Source organism: Carcharodon carcharias, chromosome 3 (assembly GCF_017639515.1).
Source record: "Carcharodon carcharias isolate sCarCar2 chromosome 3, sCarCar2.pri, whole genome shotgun sequence".
NCBI classification, from domain to species: domain Eukaryota; kingdom Metazoa; phylum Chordata; class Chondrichthyes; order Lamniformes; family Lamnidae; genus Carcharodon; species Carcharodon carcharias.
This window is the reverse complement of record NC_054469.1, coordinates 78368228-78389358: the sequence shown is the minus strand read 5'-3', so window position 1 is coordinate 78389358 and position 21131 is coordinate 78368228. Positions and strand designations below refer to the sequence as shown.

The 21131-nt window shown below is 42.9% G+C and overlaps 1 protein-coding gene across 1 annotated transcript in view; it reads left to right on the top strand.

Moving 5' to 3' along the window:
• Positions 1-21131, top strand: part of kcnh8 (potassium voltage-gated channel, subfamily H (eag-related), member 8) — a 409192-nt gene that overhangs the window by 335675 nt on the left and 52386 nt on the right. The window contains exons 12-13 of the mRNA XM_041183962.1: positions 11846-11887; positions 15019-15374. Coding sequence (XP_041039896.1) covers positions 11846-11887; positions 15019-15374 — 398 coding nt within the window. The remainder of the gene's footprint in view (positions 1-11845; positions 11888-15018; positions 15375-21131) is intronic.

Here is a 21131-nt window from a genome sequence, read left to right as displayed (position 1 = left end):
TTGTGCTGCCTTGCCCCCCACTGTCCCCACCTGACTCCCCCACCATGTACCCCCCCCCATTCCCCACCACCCACCCCACATGAACCGCACCTGAGCCCTTGCCCCGGCACCGCATTGAAAGCCAGCCGGGAAAGAGCGACTTGCTTGTACCCACCTCGAATGCACAGCGCCTCTTCCTTGATGTCCTACAGGCAAAGCTCGTGAGTGCCGAACAAGTCTGTGTGCACCACGTTCCCCTCGAAGTTCACATTGCCAGGTGCGCGCCTTTTAAAGGCAGTTATGGAGCACACTGTTCTGAAGTCAGGCCGACCTGGGTAGTAAATTTGATGTGGGGTGATGATTCCAGCAAGCAGGGCTGGCAATGAGATGGTAAAGTATTGAAATTAGGTTCCCAGCATGTAGCGGCGGGATATGCTGCCTGCCATTGACGCGTGAGGTGGACAACCGCAAATTGGTTTCATGACGGCATGAAACTGATTTTTGGCCTTATTGCCATATTGTCCCCCCTGCCTACCATGACACCCGAGCCAACAGGGCTGAAAAATTCCAGCCTATGTTTCAAATTAGTATCATCCACAAACTTTATAATTATGCCATTTGTACTGAACTCCAGGTTATTAAAAAACACTAAAAAGAACAGAGGTCCTAATACTGACACACCAATCTGAAAAACAACCTTTCAGGATTATCCTCTGCTTTCTGCCTCTGAGCCAATTTCAATTCCACACAACCAGTGCTCCTATAACCCCATGGGCTTCAATTCTTGTTTTTTCTGTTTACCATCTACAGCTTGAGTTCATTTCCAGAATCACTTTGCCTCCCCCCGACACCTTCTGATTTGTTTCTGAAGGAAATTGTATTCATCTCAATGTGCCTCCTTACCTTTGTCTCTGCAGAATTTGCTGAGTTAGTTTTTCTTCCTTTTATCACTTCATATTGTTTTGTCAATCTGATTGCGGTCAAGGTTATTTAGTCTATGCTTCCTAAGCCTAGGGTATGCATTTATCTTGCATTTTTAACAATATGCCTTTAAAAGTGCAATATTCTATTTGCTGTTAGCTGAGATGTTATTAAAAAATAGACCACAGTCAATTTCTTCCCTTGTTCCCTTGATTTCCTTTGAGAAGCTGGCTGAATGGCTGAGCCAAGAATCATTTTAGAGAAGGACAGTGGTGAGGTACAAATGAATCCTCAGGCAAAGTTTTGACTAACACCAACATATAGTTTTCACTGGAAACTGTTTCAGAATTTTCTTCAACAAAATTATTCCTATTTTGTCTCCCAAAACAAAAAGTAAATGTATAAGCTGCAGTATCATTTACATCTGCCGCCTCAAACTGCAGGATCTTGTTTAAAAATCTAATTTCTGGTTTTTCAACATTTTTGAAATCTGTGCAGTATATAAAGTTTGTGAAATGTCTTACCCTGAAGATCACTTCATTAGAACCTGACCAGTTTTGTAAGAGATCTGAACTTAACAAAACAAATTATAACGTTGGATGGTGCTTGTGTTACCAGTTACATTTTTCATATTTGAAGTATAGTTCCTTTATTAAGTATTGCAAATATTTTAACAAGTGATGAAGTGAACAAGCACTTTAAATTACAGTGCAAGCTCAGCCTTCTTGTTGAGCTTCCAGGCTGGAAGCATTATAAGTAGCTGTTAGCTTAGGTATGTTTTAAGCCATATCTTCTTTGAAAATGTATGAACAGGGAGTAGTAAGTGTCAAAACATTGGCAGTTGCCTCAATATGCAATCTTTCAAAAAGACTCAAGAAAATATTTTTTTTCTTTCTGTTCTCCAAGTTCATCCTGACTCAATGACTATTAATTTTATTACCAATGCCCATTGTGACATAGATACCACTTTCAACAGGAATGATCTGATGGAATTTGGAGACTTGAAGATTGTGCAAGACATTGGCAGAATTGTCCCAGATTGTTCTAAGTGCTGCAGCAGGCGGGAAAAAAAGTCGTTTGACCCACCGGCCCTAATGGCGGGTTTTCGCACCTTATTGTCCCATTCCTGGCGTGTGCCACCTCATTAATAATGCATTCATAAGAAATACTCCATATCGCTGATTCTTCTGCTTCAGATGCATCTGATTCATCAATCCACTGTCATCTCAGGCTTTCAATAATCTGGGCGCCATATTGTAGTCATTATAGTTTGGATAAACTTAGGACTGTAGTTTTAAGATTAATCCTGTGTTGGAAGACCACATGATTTGTGTAAAATTTGTTAGCAGACCTCTACAATAGAGTTCTTCTTTAGTTATGGAGTTTGATGCAAATGTGTAGTTGCTGCTGCTGTCTTGTAAATAAAGTTAATGTTTCCACTGCAAAAAGTTGCCTGGAAAATCAACTCTATAATACATATTTAAAGTGTGCCCCTGCACAGAGTTAGCAATCTCTAAGAGATTGAAAGCTGCTAGAAAGTCATGGCTGCCAAAGGGAGGAAGCACGCTGCTCCCAAATTTAGCGATGCCTCCCTTGGGTACCTACTGGTCCCAGTGGAGGCCCACCATGAAGTCCTCCAATCCCATTCTGGGTGAAGACCAACAAGCAAGGTCACCAATCCAGCATGGGAGGCGGTGGCAGCAATGGTCAGCGCCAACGGCCTGCAAAAAAGGTCAGCCACCCAGTGCCGAAAGAGGATGAATGACCTCCTTCGTTCCTCCAGGGTAAGTCATTCTTCTCATCACTCTCAACTCTCACAAACCCATCACACATCCACAGGGATCTCACTAACTTTCAGTTCAAGGGACATCACCATTCACTCCATCTGCCCTGTGGATCATGCCTTCATCCCATCCATGGCACCTCTCACCATCCACACATGCAAGGCATCCTTCTCACCTGGCCTGGCAGGTGTCCTGCTTACACTCTCTCCATCTGTCTTCTCACAGAACAAGCTGGCATACAACCAAGTGAGGATCCAGCAGTGCAACATTCATCAGACAATCATATTGTGAGTGAGTTCCCCGTTCTCCAGTCCCTGCCATGCACTAATTATCTCTCCTTGCTTTCACAGGCCACATCTGGGAAGCAGCCAAGGGGGTCCACAAGCCAGTTCCTCAACTCAAGGCCTGAAGAAACCTCTGAAGAAGAATCTGATGACACCCTAACTAAAGACTCGTCACAGCGCTCACCCACACCTCCCATCAGCGCAGTCGCATACCTTGGTGCGAACTAGTTCTAGAGTAACCTTGGGGTCACAATCTGGTGAGCACATTGCACTATCTGAGCCACAGCAGGTGAAGGCAAGGACTTCCCAGGTTTCCGCACTCAGAGGACTGCAGGAGGCCAGAAATTTGCTGAGTCCAAGTGAGATGAGGAGCCTCAGGACTCGGTCATGCCTCGTTGCTAGAGCTGCAAAGGCAAGCTCAGGAACATCAGGAAGGAATGTCCGCTGCACTCTTCAGATCACAAGACACGATGGAGGAGTCCAACCACCTTTGAAGTGATGTCGCCGAAGTCAACACTGGTAGGATGGTGGCCACCATGGAGACCTTGGTTCAGGACTTCAATCCTGCACTGCTGCGCAGGCTGAACTACATCACTGACACCATAGTTGGCCTCCAACAGTGTCAACATGAGAGGTGTGTGGGGCAGCTCGATCTCATTCCAGCTTTCCCTTCCCCTCAAGGAGTCAGCCAGGGGCCGTTGGGCACTCATAGGAAGGAGGACCAGCAGCTCAACACCCCTGTGCCATCCAGCCAGGTGACTTCGGGAATGTCTGGCCAATCCAAATCCCCTCTTCCTGTCACCCCCTCAGCCTCAGCTCAAAAGGCTGAGGAGCACGCAGCTGGCCCACAGACACCCAAAGCAGGCTAGGGCCCTCCAGGTCTCAGCTTTCCAGAGGATGCCCAGGGACATCATCACAGACAGGGCGTAGCAGTCAGCAGTCTTCCTCTACCTCTGCTGTAGACCAAGACATAGCGGCAGGGTTAAAAAGGTTAAGAAGATATAGTTGCACAGCCGAGGCACAGGTGTTAATCACTTGTACATAAAGTTCACTATTATCAATTATCTCTCAAGAATGCCTCCCTGTCTATGGCTCCTTGTTGTGATGAGCAGTGTTTTTGTCACTTAGATGTGAAATCTTGGTTCTGCACAAGATAAAGGCAAATGTCACAGTCCAGGGCCTCTTCCCTGTGCAGTGTATAACCTACATAGCAAAGTAATGATCTGGCTTGACACTCACTGGACATATTACTGATGCCTGCACCTCCGTGGTTCCTGCCATTGCTGCCAGAACATTGTGGGCAGGCGTCACAGAGTTCCATCATTCTCTCTGTGTGCTCTCAGCATAGCCTGGTGTCCCCATATCGCTTCAGCATCTGTGACCGGTGACACTGTGCTCCTGAAAGGGTCAGGTGCTGAAGGCTGACAAAGGATCAGGTGTGTTTAAAGTTTCACAGCTGCATCTCCATGGTATGGGCCTAATCACAGAGCGCAAGCGAGCTGACCTCAGTTAGACAGGAATCAGACATTCACAGAAACAATGTGAAGATTTATGCAGTGTCCTCACTGCATTTTGTCATCATCCTCCTGGACGTTAGCAACTATTAGGGCCTTCGCTGCGTCTCCATGACATGATCCTGAGCACTGAGGGCATGTGCACTGCCATCTGCAACACAGGACTCAAACATTCACAGATACAAGTTGAGAATGTCAGGACTATCCTCAATGCGTCTTGTCATCATCTTCCATGAATCTTGCATCTATGTGGGCCTCCCGAGCGCGCCTGCCAAGGCTGGCTAGTGTGATGGCTTCATCGCCACTATCCTCGCCTTCAAGGACCTCATCATCATCGCCATCCCCTTCGGCATCCTCCTCATTAGAGGAGATGTGCGGCTCTTCCATCTGCTCTTCAGCCAGGTCCTCCACCTGTCATAGCACCAGGTTGTGGAGCACACAGCAAACAATGATGATGCGCGACACCTTCTGGGGACTGTATTGCAGTGCTCCACCGGACCTATCGAAGCACCGGAACCTCATTTTAAACATTCACATTATTTGCTCCACCAAAGTCCAGGTCACGACATGAGCCTCATTATACCATCCTCTGCTGCAATTTGAGGCTGCCACATGGGCATCATCAGCCTCTGCGGGTGGCTCTTGTCCCTGAGGAGCCAACCCTGCAGCCTCTCTGGACCCTGGAAGATTTCAAAAATCTGAGACCTGCTAAGGATCTAGGAGTCGTGAACAGTCCCTGGGAATCGTGCGCAGACCTGTCGGATGTGTTTGTGGTGGTTGCACACCAGCTGAACATTCAGCGAGTGGAAGCCCTTGAAGTTGATGTAGTTGACTGCTTGTTGCCAAGGAGATCTAAATGCCTTGTGAATACAGTTGATGGCACCCTGCAACTGTGGAAAACCTGAGATCTGTGCAAATCCCAGTGCTCTTGCTTCCTGGCTTTCCTGGTTTGGGTGAAATGCACAAAGTTCTGTGCCTTCACAAACATGGAGTCCATGACCACCTGGACACACTTGTGTGTGGAGGTTTGTGAGATCCTGCACAGGTCATCCATGGAGCCCTGGAAGGAGCCACTGGTGTAAAAATTGAGTGCTGCAGTCACTTTTACAGCCACTGGCAATGGATGCCCTCCATGTCCCCGTGACACCAAATACTGCAACAGATAGCTTATAGGACCAACCAGTTCCCTAGACATGCTTAGCCTTCAGCGACACTTGTTCTCAGTCATCTGCAGGAATGACAAGTGCCATTGATAGACCCAGGGTCTCGTGAAGTGGCTACGAGTGAAGGCTCGCTGTGGATTTACAGCTGCATGCACAGTGGGCCCTTTCACCCCTTCATCTTGAGGAAGTTGCTCCTCCCTTTGTCGAGCCAGTCGCCTCTGATGCTCTCTTCTTCCTCTTCTGTGCTCTCTGTAGCTATGAGGCATATCGCTAAATCACCAGGCTCCATGATCCTGATGTTTTCCTCCTGCAGGATCAAAGGGAGGGATGCATAGGTTAGCATAACTGTCCGAAGGACCTTTCTTGGTTCTGAGCATATGATCAAGGAGCAGGAGTAGGCCATTCAGCCCTTGGGCCTGCTCTGCTACGTAATAAGATTATGGCTGATCTGATAGTAACCTTAAATCTGCATCCCGCCTATTGCCGATAACCTATCACCCCCTTGCTTAGCAAGAAGCTATCCACCTCTGCCTTAATAATATTCAAAGACTCTGCTTCCACCACCTTTTTGGGAAGAGAATTCTAAAGACTCATGACATTCTGAGTGAAACAATTGTGCCTCATCTCTGTTTTAAATGGGCGACCTCTTATTTTTAAACAGTGACCCCTCATTCTAGATTCTCCCACAAGAGGAAACATGCTCTCCACATCCACCCTGTCAAGACCCCTCAGGATCTTATAGGTTTCAATCAAGTCACCTCTTACTCTTCTAAACTCCAGCAGAAACAAATCTAGTTGTTTTTCAAAAGACAACCAGCCCATTACAGGTATTAGTCTGGTAAAACTTCTCTAAACTGTTTCTAACACTTTTACATCCTTCCTTAAATAAGCTGATCAATACTGTACACAGTTCTCCAAATGTGGTCTCATTAGTTTTGTACAACAGAAGCATAATCTCCCTACTTTTGTATTCAATTCCCCTCACAATAAATTATAACATTCTATTAGCTTTCCTAATTACCTGCTGTACTTGCATAGTAGCCTTTTGTGATTCATGCACTGGGACACCCAGATCTCTCTGCACCTCAGAGCTCTGTAATCTCTTACCATTTAGATAATATATTTCTCTTTTATTCTCATAACTTGCACTGCAAGGCTGTGCTGTTAGCTTGAACCATGATGGATACTGGTCCAAATCTTAATAAAGACATTGCAAGGGGCTATGAGCGCCTCCACTACGCAAGGGGATTCTACGATTTGTCCATTCGGCCAATTGCTCTGCTGCTGCTAAAGCGCGTATTAATTTGCAGTTTGCAACCGAGGGGTGAAAGGTTCTGGAGCATTTGGTGGCACTTTCATGCTTTTGAGTTGCTTCAGTGGGCAGAAAAGCTTCAGAGGCCTGACTCCAACCATGTCAATGGAGCTGCAGCTGAATGGTCTCAGCTACAGAAGAATGTTCACTTTTGACAAGTTTTTCCAAGTGTGTGGCCTCACCCCCCATTCCCCCATGATGTGCTTCAGTACTTCCTTCAATCTGTGCTCCCTTGCCCTCCACCCACCCAGCATGTGCTTGTGTAATTCCTTCAATCTGTGCTGCATTGCCCCTCACACACCCAACACTGGCCTGACCCACATTGAAGCCCTTGCCCCATCACCACATTGAAAGCCAGCTGGGTAAAAGCGATTTGCCTGTACCCCCCAAGAATGCGCGTCACACCTTCCTTGATTTCCAACAGGCAATACTTGCAAGCACTGCACAAGATTGTGTGCACTTACCTCCGTGTTCCCCTCGAAGTTCAGGTCGCCAGGTGCATGCCTTGTAAAGACAGCCATGAAGCACATGGTTCTGAAGTCACGCTGATGTGGGTGGTAAATTTGTCATGGGGGGGTGATTCCGGCAAGCAGGGCTTATAATTAAATGCTAAAGTATTGAAATTAGTTTCCCGACCTGTGGCAGCGGCAGACGCTGACAATGGCAAACTGGTTTCACGATGGCATAAAACCGATTCATGGCATTCTTGCTGTATTGTCCCTCCCCCGCCCATCATGACGCCCGACACCAATGGGACTGGATGATTCCACCCATTGCGATGGATAAGGTCCTTTGGTGAAGAGACCACAGTGTTTCGATCAGCCGCAACAAATTTGGAAACTTATCTATGTGCTTTGCAAACAGTTTTAAGGGAGGAAGGGAGAAATTAGGAACTGGTGATGTTTGCTGATGATTGAAATATTCAGTACAATTGCAACTCTTCAGATACTGAAGCAGTACATATCCATATGCAGCATGAAATGGACAACATTCAGGCTTAGGCTGATAAGTGATAACTAAAATTCGTGCCACGTAAGGGCCAGACAATGATCATCTTCAACAAAAGAGAATCTAACCATCTCCCTTTGACATTTAAAATAGAATTACTATCACTGAATTCCCCAACGTCAATACCTAAGAGTTAACCAGGAACTGAATTGGATCAGGAGTATAAAAATTGTGGCCACCACAGCAGGTCAGAGCGAGGAATTCTGCTACAAGTAACTCACCTCCTAACTCCTCACAGCCTGTCCACCATCTACAAGGCACAAGTCAGGAGCGTGATGGAATACTCTCAACTTGCCTGGATGAGTGCAGCTCCAACAACACTCAAGAAGCTGGACACCATCCAAGACAAAGCAGCCCACTATATTGGCAATGTTATGATGCAGCAGACAATATGTGCCAGGCAGACCAAATTCACAAGGGAAACTTGGTCGCACTATCAGAGCAGTTTTACAATTTGTATTTATTTCAAGATGTGTGCACTGAATTCAGAAGTAATAAGTCCACCAATACTTTTAAATATTAAAAAAAACTAAATTAAAATATTTATTAACAAAAGAAAAGATTTCAAGCACATACATAAGACTACAATTACTACTAACTACTCCTAAAATTCCTAATTAACCTGATTCTCAGTTGCACCCCCTTTAAGGCAATGGTCTGAAATAGATTTTAGATTTTAGACAGTTCCAGCAAATTAACACAATACCCTGGACAGTGGAATTCCAACTATCCTTTCACCAGCTTCAGTTTGGTAGGCAGCAGTATGTACAAATACTGGAGGCTTCATTACGGGCTATTTCACACACTTCTGTTAGATCTCACAATGCCTTCTCCTAACACAGAGCCTCATTCTCCTTTATATATGTTTCTCTCTTAATATGTAAATTCTATTGTTTCATATGTATCTCCCTCATAACATAAAAGCTTTCATGTTGTCACTATATAATGTCAGTAACCCTTAGGAAAAATAAACACATTCCTTTGCCTTGCTTATCTGGCTAGTTGTAAACAGACTGAGATCCATCTGAAATTCAAATCTCCCTTCATTTATCTAAAAATACAAATTGCCTTCACACCTTACATGCTAAGCCATCAACCATGTTTAATCATTAGCATCTCTAGCACCTAGCTTCGGTAAATGAGTTAAAGGTTGCAGTCTACTTGACACCAAATGTAACTAAATCACACACAGACAGACCCCACTATACTTACCCCCATAAGCCTACTTTACAATAAGCCAGAAAAATATTATGAAAATGATCATACTTTCATGACAGGCACCACCTTAAACATTCACTCCCTCCACCATCAGTGTACTATGGCAGCAGTGTGTACAATATACAGCATGCAGTGCAGCAACTTGCCAAAATTCCTTTGACAGCACCTTCCAAACACACAATCTCTATCCATGAGAAGAACAAGGACAGCAGGCACATGGGAATACTGTCACCTGCAAGTTCCTCTCTAAGCCTCACACTTGACTTCGAACTACATTGCTGTTCTTTAGCTGTTGCTTGATCAAAATCATCGATCTCCCTTCCTAACAGCAGTGCAGGTATACCTACACCACATGGACTGTGGCCGTTCAAGAAGGTGACTCACCCACCACCATCTCCAGGATAATTAGGGATGGGAAACCAATGCTGGCCTCACTAACAGCATTCACATCCCGTGAATGAGTAAAAAAAATGCATATGCTGGATTGTAGGGGACATAACTTACTATTAAGAAAGTGATCAGTGACACTGAACCTGAATGAAATGTCCAGCATTAATTGTAAAATATAACAATGATATAGGTCCTGAAAGTAATGTAGCAGCAATTAAAGATCCAATATTTAACTTTAGTTTGTATTCTGTAGCTGCAAAAATCATTTTGAGGAATTTCTTTCTACCATAATTCAACAAGAAGTAGAGACTGACACTAAAACTGATGCCAAACCAGGAAATAATATAAAACATCACCGTTATTTCTTTTAGCGCTATTCATTAACTTAAATATTTCTTTGCAAGGAAGGTTCTAGGTTACTTTCATCACTCGATGCCCTGATAATTACTTGGTTACCTTTGCTGTTTTCTGCTGATCGATAAAAAGATGACTGGATTGCATTGTGTTCACCTGCTGAGCTGGAGTTATTTCAAAAGAAAGCAGTCAAGATGATGAAGTAGCGTCAACACCAACACAATGAATACTCAGGAACAGAGGCAGTACCATGTATAAAGCTTTGGGATGGAGAGCATACTCGTGGTAGGCTGTGCAAATAATGGAACTGCCCTGACGTTTGCTTCCTCAGTCAATCAACATAATTACTAGTCAAAAGCAGCTGATTTAGTAACATATCCAACTTAGATTGACTACTTTCTGGCTTTCCAAAGAAATAAGGCATTAGTTAAAGTGCTGGAGGATTGGGGCAGATCACTTGCTGACAACAATAGCTGATAGGAATACACTTTGTTCTGTTCTATTTATATATGTAACTATAGTTACATGACACAATCAAAAGTATACAGTGCTTTCTTTAGATTATGAACAAGGAGCAGAAGGTCATTCGGCCCCTCAAGTGTGCTCTGCCATTCAATAAGATCATGACTGATCTGATTGTAATGTCCTCTCCACATTCCTGCTTACCCCAAAAACCTTTCACCCCTTTGTTAATCAAGAATCTATCTAGCTCTGCCTTAAAAATATTCAGACTCTGCTTCCACTGCCTTTTGAGGAAGAGAGTTCCAAATGCTCAGATCCCCTGAGAGAAAAAAATTCTCCTCATCTCTGTCTCAAATGAGTGACCCCTTATTTCTAAACAATGATCCTTAGTTTTAGATTCTTCCGCAAGAGGAAACATTCTCTCCAACTCCACCCTGTCAAGACCCCTCAGAATCTGAAAGGTTTCAATCAAGTCACCTCTTACTCTTCTAAACTCCAGTGGATACAAGCCTACCTTGTCCAACTGTTCCTCATAAGACAACCCGCTCATTCCTGGTATTAGCCTAGTATTCCTTCTCCAAACTGCTTCTAACATACTTACATCTTTCCTTAAATAAAGAGACCAATACCATACACAATACTCCAGATGTGGTCTCACCAATACCCTGCACAACTGAAGCATAGCCTCTCTATTTTTGTATCAACTCCCCTCACAATAAACAATAACATTCTATTAGTCTGCTTAATTACTTGCTGTGCCTGCATACTAGCCATCTGTGATTCATGTACTAGGACACCCAGATCCCTCTGAACCTCAGCTCTGCAATCTCACGCCATTTAGATAATGAGCTTTTTTTTCATTCTTCCTGCCAAAATGGACAATTTCACATTTGCCCACATTGTACTTAACTTGTCAGATCCTTGCTCACTGACTTAACCTATCTATGTCTCCTTGTAGCCTCCTTCTGTCCTCCTCACAACTTACTTTCTTACCTAACCTTGTGTCGTCACAGATTTAGCCACCATACCTTTGATCTCTTCATCCAAGACATTTATATAAATTGTAAAAAGTTGAGGCCCCAGCACTGATTCTTGTGGCACACCACTCACCAACCAGAAAATGACCCATTTATACTAAACATTGAGGTTAAGATACAGATAATTGCAATATTCTAGGGCAATGGTTTGCGACACCCATGAACAGTATTTTGCCCCATTTTTATTTATTCAAAAATTCCCTTCGAATATGAAAGGTGAAGAACTGTTAAAATAAAAAAAGATCAACACACTTTCTAAAGCAGAAAGCATCCCCAACAGTTTCTTGTTCCTTGCAAGCTTTCATTACTAAATTAATCTTACTATTTCATGGAATCATAGAATCTTCCATTTTAGATCTTAACAATCCACTCTGCGAAAAAAAAACTTCTGCTTCATATATATGTTCTTATTTCTACAGGGAATTTCAAGACTGTCCAACAAAACATATACAATATCCCAGGTATGCTGCAGCTTTTTGAATTATTCTGCTTATTAGAAAGTAGCTAAATGCCTAAATAAGTATAATTTAATAGGGCTTTGCTTTATATTCTTAATTTTTTCATTTAAATAAATTAGAGTTGCGAATGGAAAATACTAAAATAAATAGTGTCCAGAATGGTAGTTCTTGCACTGTGACATTTAAACTGATAGTTAACCTTTTCTGACCAATCTATTGCAAAATTGCTATGTTATCAATAGTAGCTGATTAGACATTGTCTTCCAAATTCCTGATCACGAGCTAGAGTAAGCAATTCACTTAAATCAAATACAGCTCTCATTGTGCTGCATGATCAGAAGTACCATAGGAACATATGAGCAATGACAGACAGGAAAAACTCTTCCAGTCTGTCCCATACAATTGTGATACCTTTGCAATATATCTATATAGTCTCCTTCCCATCTAAAAACCGTGCGATCTCCTGAGATAGGCAAAAAAAACAGGTGAAATCCCAGGTCAATTTGGGGTAAAAATATGTAAAATTCCTCTCCGCCTCCCTTAAATGATCAAAATGAGTGCAAAAGATTATTCTTTTCATGATAACTCATTAAATTCCTTATATTACCTACCTTTTGTCAGAGGTGAGCTTCCTCCGACCAGAAACAGGACCTGTGATCTTGAAGGAATTCAGTGAATTCACATCCTGTGCATGACCAACAGCCTGTTCTAAAGGTTCATTATTCTCTGTAAAAAAATTACCACCTGACATCCAACCTACATCTTGCCTCATATTCCTTAAAATTGTGACACCTGGTTCTCACTAATTTATTTAATTAGAACAAATTGTCAATTCAAACACAATCCAGTCCCTTCATTATTCTGTGAAACTCGATCAGTTCATCCTAAGTCTATGCTTCCCTGAAGCAGTAAAGTCATTGTTCTTTTAGTCTATCTTGATAGATGCATTGGATCGAACCAGGAATTATTCCAACGGCTCTCCTCTGTGTCCTTTTCAAAGCCAGTATCACACACCATTTGAGGAATTCAAAACTGAAAATAGTATTCCAACTAAGGCCTGACTAAGGTCTCGGACAAAAATAATTAATATGCTTTGCAATGTGACCAATAGTCCTACAAATGTACCTCAAATGCCTTTTCGCTCTAACTATCACATCATGGTATTGTTCATAATCTTTTAGTTATCTATGCATTAGAATGCTCAGATCTCTTTCTTTCTCCAATTTTGGTCATGGTTTTCCCTGAAGGGTATATGAATGTTGACCATTCATCCTGGCCACATGCATAATACTGCACTTTTCCAAATGAAACACTGGGTGGAATCTTACTGGCTCCATGGAGATAGATTAGGAGGCAGAACCTGGAGGAAAGTTAGGAACAAGCCTGTCGGGTCCCCTCCCAGACACATTCCCGTCTCTGAGCAATCTTGCCAGAAGTTCAGTCAATATGGCAATGGCTATCCACCAGGCAGCAGCAGGTGGTCAATAGGTCCATTCAGGGTGCCGCCAGGATCTTCTGATGGCAAACACCCCGATGAGGCCAGAGGCAGTTAAATAGAGGAGCCCTACTGGCATCTCCTATTAATCACCCAACATGGAGCTGATAGGATGAGAAGGCAACAGCTGCGGAAACAAGCCATCCTGTGGAGGGTTCTCTGAGTGAATTTTAAATTTTTAGAATGCTGCAGAGAGTACCTCCATTTTGAGGAGTCCTTGTTTTCTCAGCAGCTCCCACTTCTCTTATTGGGAGGACCGGCCAACCATAGTTTCGGGCCCCTCTGATTGGCCCTCCCACCTCAAGAACCAGCACACCATCTTTGCTTGGACATGGAGGTGGCATGTTAATTGGCCATCTACTGTAAGATCGCATCACCCTGCAGCCAGCCAATAAAAATAGATCATGTCATGCCTTTGTTCCTGGCTGCATAAAACTTTCAAAGGCGATAAGTTTCATCCCATCATTTGCCAATCAAAGGCCCAATTCCCCCAACACGTCTGGATTTGCCTGAAGCAATTGAGCATTGCCTGTAGTCCCAACGCTCACAGAGATCATAATATCATCTGCAAATTTACAGATCATGCCTGCAACACCTACATCACGATCATTAATAAAACAGTAAAGAGCAACAGTCCCAACACAGATACCGGTGGAACACCATGGTGACTGATCTCCAAACAGATCTAATTATAACTACCTTTTGACTACCTCTTTCCAGCCAATTCTCACACTAGCTCAATATGGTTTCACTAATATCAGAGGCTTTGAGCTTGTAGAGAAATCTCTTGTGTAGTGCCTTGTCAAAAGCTTTTTTGAAGTCTTAAGTAGACAATATCTACCAGGCTTTCCTCATCCACCATTCTGGTGACTTCTTCAAATATTATAATCAAATTTGTTAGACATTACCTTCATATTTTGAAGCCATGTTGGGTCCTTAATATGTCCCGTCTACCCAAGCAATCATATAGTGCATCCTTAATGATTCATTCAATCATCTTTCCTGTTATTGATGTAAAATTAATGAGCCTGTAGTTATACAGGTCAATCTTGTCTCCTTTCTTAGCAATGGGTCCGCATTAGTCCCTGTCCAGCCTATAGGAACAATGCCAGAGTGCTATAAGCTATTAAAATACAGACAAGGGGTTCATAGCACATTTTATATTCACATTATAATTTAATACTAACTGTTGAGTATTGTCTTCAAGAGTGCAAGGTACTCAATTAGTATTTCCGCCATACCCCATCTCTCAGTTGAGACATTAAACTGAGAGCTCGGTTGCTTTCTCAGGTGGACATAAAAGCTTCCCAGTGTTCTGGCCAATGTTTATCCCTCAGGCAACATCACTAAAACAGATTACCTGATTATTTATTTCATTGCTGTTTGTGGGACGTTTTGTGTGCAAATTGCCTGCTGTGTTTCCCTAAAGTAAAATAGTAACTTCATTTCAAAAATACTTCAGTGATTGTAAAGCGCGTTGGAATGTCCTGAGGTTGCAAAAGACACTAAATTTCTTTTCTATTACATTATATCATTTTTAATCTTCATTTATCGTACTAGGTCCCTTGCTAATCAGAAGCAAACTGTTTAGTTCCTGACACTTCTGTGCTGATTGTTTTTTGTCCCCATTTACACGTAGTCAGATTCCAATGGAAATGGGAACCTAAACCAGAAACTCGCTTCGATTGTAGAAGATGAAGAGTTGGTGGAAGAAGTGGATGAGACTACACCATTGTCACGTGTTTCTACCAGCTTTGCATCCTACAATCGATCCTTGAATTTTAACAAAACTATGAATGCCAGCAGTTTCCTTGGAGCTAATCAACAGCTCCTCTCAGGCCCTATCGGCTTCAGATCTCCCATCAGGGGCTGCAGTGTAATGATCAGAAGCAGACAAGATTATGAATCTGTTAATTTAAGGAGTGGAAAAGACAAGAACCTAAAACTGCAGCTCTCTGCACTAAACACATTTGCTCCTCCTGATCTCAGTCCAAGGTACAACTTATTCAATATATTTCATGTTTTTCTTATTTTCTTTATATTTTCTTTCTGTGGTTACCAAAATGAGGGATTTCAATGGAATATGTTTCTACCCTGGGTACCCACTGCATCAAGCTGTATAAACTGAAAATTACAGATGGTGCTATTAGTGTATAAGCACAATATATTTACATGATCATCCTCTGTCACCTGTTTTAGCAGTGCTGTTACCCTATTTATTTTAAAACAATTAATTGCTCCATAAAATAGTGAACAGAGGAATGTTATGTGAACATGTTACATATTTATTTGCTAGGACAAAAACATGACAATGTTGCCAGCAATAATTTCTAACATTCCAGATTGAATTTTGTAAGCTAGATGGACAGAAAGTGAGAGCCTGCCAGTTTTTTTTTCTTTTTTGGCATGTTTGTGTCACTGGTAAGGCCAGCATTTGTTGCCCATCTCTAATTTCCCTTGAGAAGGTGGTGGTGAGCCACCTTCTTGAACCACTTCAATCTATCTGGTAGAAAAAGTCTAACATAGCGTCTGTTTTCAAAATACTTATCATCAAAGTGATTGTAGTTTTAATTTAGAATAGTTCCTATAAGTTTACTACTGGATTCCATAAATTGACAACATAGCACAAGAGACGCAAAGTTTGTGTTCATACATTTTCTTCAGTTGCATTTTGCTGTTTTTCAACACTTATGGAATGTGTGACTATCCTGGCAATCAACCCTCCATTTCACCCTTCCCAATGCTGCTACGATAAAGTAACGATTCTGTTCCATGTATAATCTCAGTCAAGGGTTAACTAGCCGCAGACCTTTAAGGTAATTAAGGGATACGACTTTAATACAAGCTTATAGTTGTTAACATATAAGTTTACTGTGAGAGTGATTAGCAAACGCTACCTTCTTTCACTAATACTCCTACGGGTTGACTAGATTTAGCTGAGCTTTTCATAAATTATTGAGGACTTAAAGTTTTTAAATGTGAAAAGTCTTTACTATTGTTACATTTTTGATCTCCAATTGTAGTTCGTCAGTAAAGTCCCGCCGTTCGCGAGGGCTCACGTGAAACCTCGCGAGCGGCGAAATCGCGAGCGATGCACATGCTTTTTAATGGTTTGTGCCGCTACTGTACAGCAAATTGTGGTACCTGTATATGACAGACGAGGGAGCATCTGAGCAATACAGGACATGTATTGAAAATTTTAAAAAGAGACAATCCTCATTAAGAAAAAAACAAATCACTTCAAAACTGGCAGACAAAATCAGTGAACATTTCAAAATTGATCAGAGCCGTTATTGCAGCTCTGGATCAAGAGATTTACAAGTTAACCGTTCTGTTGTGGCTGCACTTCAGCTGCAGTCATTCCAGGCTCCGCTTCTCAGTCCTGTTGGAAAGGTGCTTAAAAAAGAGAATTAAACATCCACGGCCAGAACTAATGGAAGGAATCCGCTTCTAGAGAAATTGACACCATCTCCCATTAAAACTGTTGAGGTCTCTGCTCTGTCATGGCTGCCATTTCCTTGGGGAGAAAGGAAACGAAAACGCAGATTTGCAAACAGTTGCGCAGGCAGTGGGCGATGCAGTGTACAAAGGCTTTAGCGTGAGCAAGCAAAAACATGAACAAGGAAGTTGTGAAAGGCAGGACTTTATACACACCAAACCGAACAATGTATGTTGAAACAAATCTAAAGCAGAAGTTTAACGTTCTGCAATCTCCAACTGAAGGTGCACTAAACCTGAGTGCATGAGGTAGTGCACAGTCAGCAAGTCAGAGTTGCACTGATTTATCATCAATGTACTTACATGCGTGTGTGCAGCAATAATAAAGGAAACGCACAGTACAACAAATGGATCATGCAAAGCAAAGAGAAATTATGAGAAACATTGGTATTGAGGCACCCATCCACCCCACTTCTTCCTTGACCAACATCACTAGAATAGATAAACTAGTTTTTCACCTCATTGCTGTTTTTTGGATCTTATTATGCCCAAACTAGCTGCTGAGTTTTGCTACAAAACAACATTTCAGAAGTAATTAATTGGCTGTAAAGGCTTTACAACATCCTGAGGTTGTGAAATCACATATAGAGCCACATTGATCTTTTTTTAAAAGGTGCCTGAATGAATGCTATGACTAGGTTCTAGATTGGGCTCCAATCTATAGTAATCTGTTCTCTTTGCATTCAAACGATTGGAGAAGCAGATAATGCAGGATTTCAACAACCTCCTTGGTGTCCAGTGGTCTGTAGACATCAAGGTTTCTGGATAAACAAAGGAACAGAGAATGGCAGGAGCTGATGCAGATAATGAAGGTGTCTTTCAGGGTGAATCCATATCTGCATCACCCAGCTACCCATTCAAATAACTGCAGATGTATCACTGATAAGGTTGGTATCAAACTGAAAGAAAAGGCATACAATGCTCCAAAGGTTAGTGGTAGCACAGAAGATTGGGAAAGTTTTGCAAACAACAAAGGACAACTAAAATATAATAAGGAGGGAGAAATTGGAGCATGGGAGAAAACTATTAAGAAATATAAAGACAGACAGTAAAAACTTCTACAAGGATATAAAAAGGAAAAGAGTAGCTAAAATGAGCATTGGTTCTTTACAGATTGAGACTGGGGAATTAATAGTGGGAAACAAAGAAAGGGCAGAGGCTTTGAATAGGTATTTTGTATCCATCTTCACAGTAGAAGATGCTAGTGAATAGAAATAAAGTGATGCGAAAACTAATGGAACTTTAGATTGACAAGTCACTTGGTCCTGGTGGCCTGCACCCTAGGTTCTTAAAAGAACTGGCAGCAGAGATAGTAGATGCATTGGTTGTAATCTACTGAAATTCCCTAGATTCTGGAAAGGTCACATTGGATTGGAAAATTGCTAATGTAACAACTCTATTGGAGAAAAGTGGGAGACATAAAGCAGGAAACTGTAGGCCAGTTAGCCTAACATATATCATTGGGAAAAAAAGCTAGAATCCATTATTAAAAGAGGTAGTAGTAGGACATTTAGAAAATCATAAAATTATCAGGCAAAGTCAACGTGATTTTGTGAAAGGGAAATCATGTTTGACAAATTTATTATTTGAGGATGTAATTAGTAGGATGGATAAAGAGGATCCAGTAGATGTAGGGTATTTGGACTTCCAAAAGGTATTTGATTACGTGCCACGTAATTCTCAGGATGTGGTCTTCGCTGGCTGGGCCAGCATTTATTACCCAGCCCTAGTTGCCCTTGAGAACGTGGTGCTGAGCTGCCTTCTTTGACCGCTGCAGTCCATGTGGTATAGGTAGGAAGGAAGTTCCAGGATTTTGACCCAGCGGCAGTGAAGGAATGGCGAAATATTTCCAAGTCAGGATGGTTAGTGACTTGGAGGCGAACTTCCAGGTACAGTGTTCTCATCTATCTCCTGCCCTTGTCCTTCTAGATGGTAGTGGTCGTGGGTTTGGAAGGTGCTGTCGAAGGAGCCTTGGTGAATTACTGCAGTGCATCTTGTAGATGGTATGCACTGCTGCTACTGTGCGATGGTGGTGGCAAGAGTGAATGTTTGTGGATGTGGTGCCAATCATGTGGGCTGCTTTGTCCTGGATGGTGTCAAGTTTCTTGAGTGTTGTGGGAGCTGCATTCATCCAGACAAGTGGGGAGTATTCCATCACATTCCTGACTTGTGCCTCATAGATGGTGGGCAGGCTTTAGGGAGTCAGAAGGCGAGTAAATCGTCGCATGATTCCTAGCCTCTGGCCTGCTCTTGTAGCCACAGTATTTATATGGCTAGTTCAGTTCAGTTTCTGGTCAATGGTGACCCCCAGGATGTTGATAGTAGGGGATTTAGTGATGATAATGCCAATGAATTCTCTCTTATTGGAGGTGGTCATTGCCTGACATTCATGTCATGCGAATGTTACTTGCCACTTGTCACCCAAGCCTGGATATTGTCCAGGTGTTGCTACATTTGGACATGGACTGCTTCAGTATCTGAGGAGTTGCGAATGGTGCTGAACATTGTGCAATCATCAGCGAACATCCCCACTTCTAACCTTATGATGGGAGGAAGGTCATTGATGAAGCTGCTGAAGATGGTTGAGCTGAGGACACTATCCTGAGGAACTCATGCAGTGATGTTCTGGAGCTGAGAGGACTGACCTCCAACATCCACAACCATCTTCCTTTGTATTAGGTATGACTGCAAACACCAGAGAGGATTTCCATTGACTCCAGTTTTGCTAGCACCCCTTGATGCCACCCTCGGTCAAATGCTGCCTTGATGTCAAGGGCAGTTACTCTCACCTCAGCTCAGGAGTTCAGTTCTTTGGTCCATGTTTGAACCAAGGCTATAACGAGGTCAGAAGTTGATTGGCCCTGGCGGAACCCAAACTGGGGGTCAGTGAGCAGGTCAATGCTAAGCAAGTGTCATTTGATAGCACTGTTGATGAGCACTTCCATTACTTTCCTTTTTATCGAGCATAGACTGATGGGGCGGTAATTGGCTGTGTTGTATTTGTTCTGCTTTTTGTGTACAGGACATACCTGGGCAATTTTCCACACAGCCGGGTAACTGCTAGTGTTGTAGCTGTACTGGGACAGCTTGGCTAGGGACGCAGCAAGTTCTGGAGCACAGGTCTTCAGTACTATTGCTGGAATATTGTCAGGGCCCATAGCCTTTGCAGTATCCAGTGCCATCAGCCATTGCTTGATATCGTGGAGTGAATTGAATTGACTGAAGACTGGCATCTGTGATGCTGAGGACCTCCAGAGGAGGACAAGATGGATCATCCACTCGGCACTTCTGGCTGAAGATTGTTGTGAATGCTTCAGACTTATGTTTTGCACTGCTGTGCTGGGCTTCTCCATCATTGAGGATGGGGATATTTGTGGAGCCTCCTCCTCCAGTGAGTTATTTAATTGTCCACCAACATTCACAACTGGATGTGGCAGGACTGCAGAGCTCAAATCTGATCCGTTGGTTGTGGGATCACTTAGGTCTGTCTATCACTTGCTGCTTATGCTTTTTGGCACACAGGTAGTCCTGTGTTATAGCTTCACCAGGTTAACACCTCGTTTTTAGATATGCTTGGTGCTGCTCCTGGCATGCCCTCCTGCACTCTTCATTGAACCAGATGATCCCCTGGCTTGATGGTAATGATAGAGTGAGAGATATGCAGGGGAGGTAACGAGTAGGTTAGACAAAGGAGAGCCAATGGATGTTATCTACTTGGACTTCCAGAAGGCCTTCGACAAGATGCCGCACAGGAGGATGCTCAGTAAGATAAGAGCCCATGGTGTTAGAGGCAAGCTACTAGCATGAATAGAAGATTGGCTGTCTGGCAGGAGGCAGAGAGCGGGGATAAGGGGGTCCTTCTCAGGATGGCGGCCGGTGACTAGTTGAGTTCCGCAAGGGTCAGTGTTGGGACTATAAATTTTCATTTTATACATTAATGATCTAGATGAAGGAACTGAGGGCATCCTGGCTAAGTTTGCAGATGATACAAAGATAGGTGGAGGGACAGGTAGAATTGAGGAGGCAGGGAGGCTGCAGAAGGATTTGGACAGGTTAGGAGAATGGGCAAAGAAGTGGCAGATGGAGTACAACGTGGGGAAATGTGAGGTCATGCACTTTGGTAGGAAGAATAGAGGCATAGACTATTTTCTAAAAGGGGAGAGAATTCAGAAGTCTGGAATGCAAAGGGATTTGGGAGTCCTAGTCCAGGATTCTCTTAAGGTTAACTTGCAGGTTGAGTCGGTAGTTAGGAAG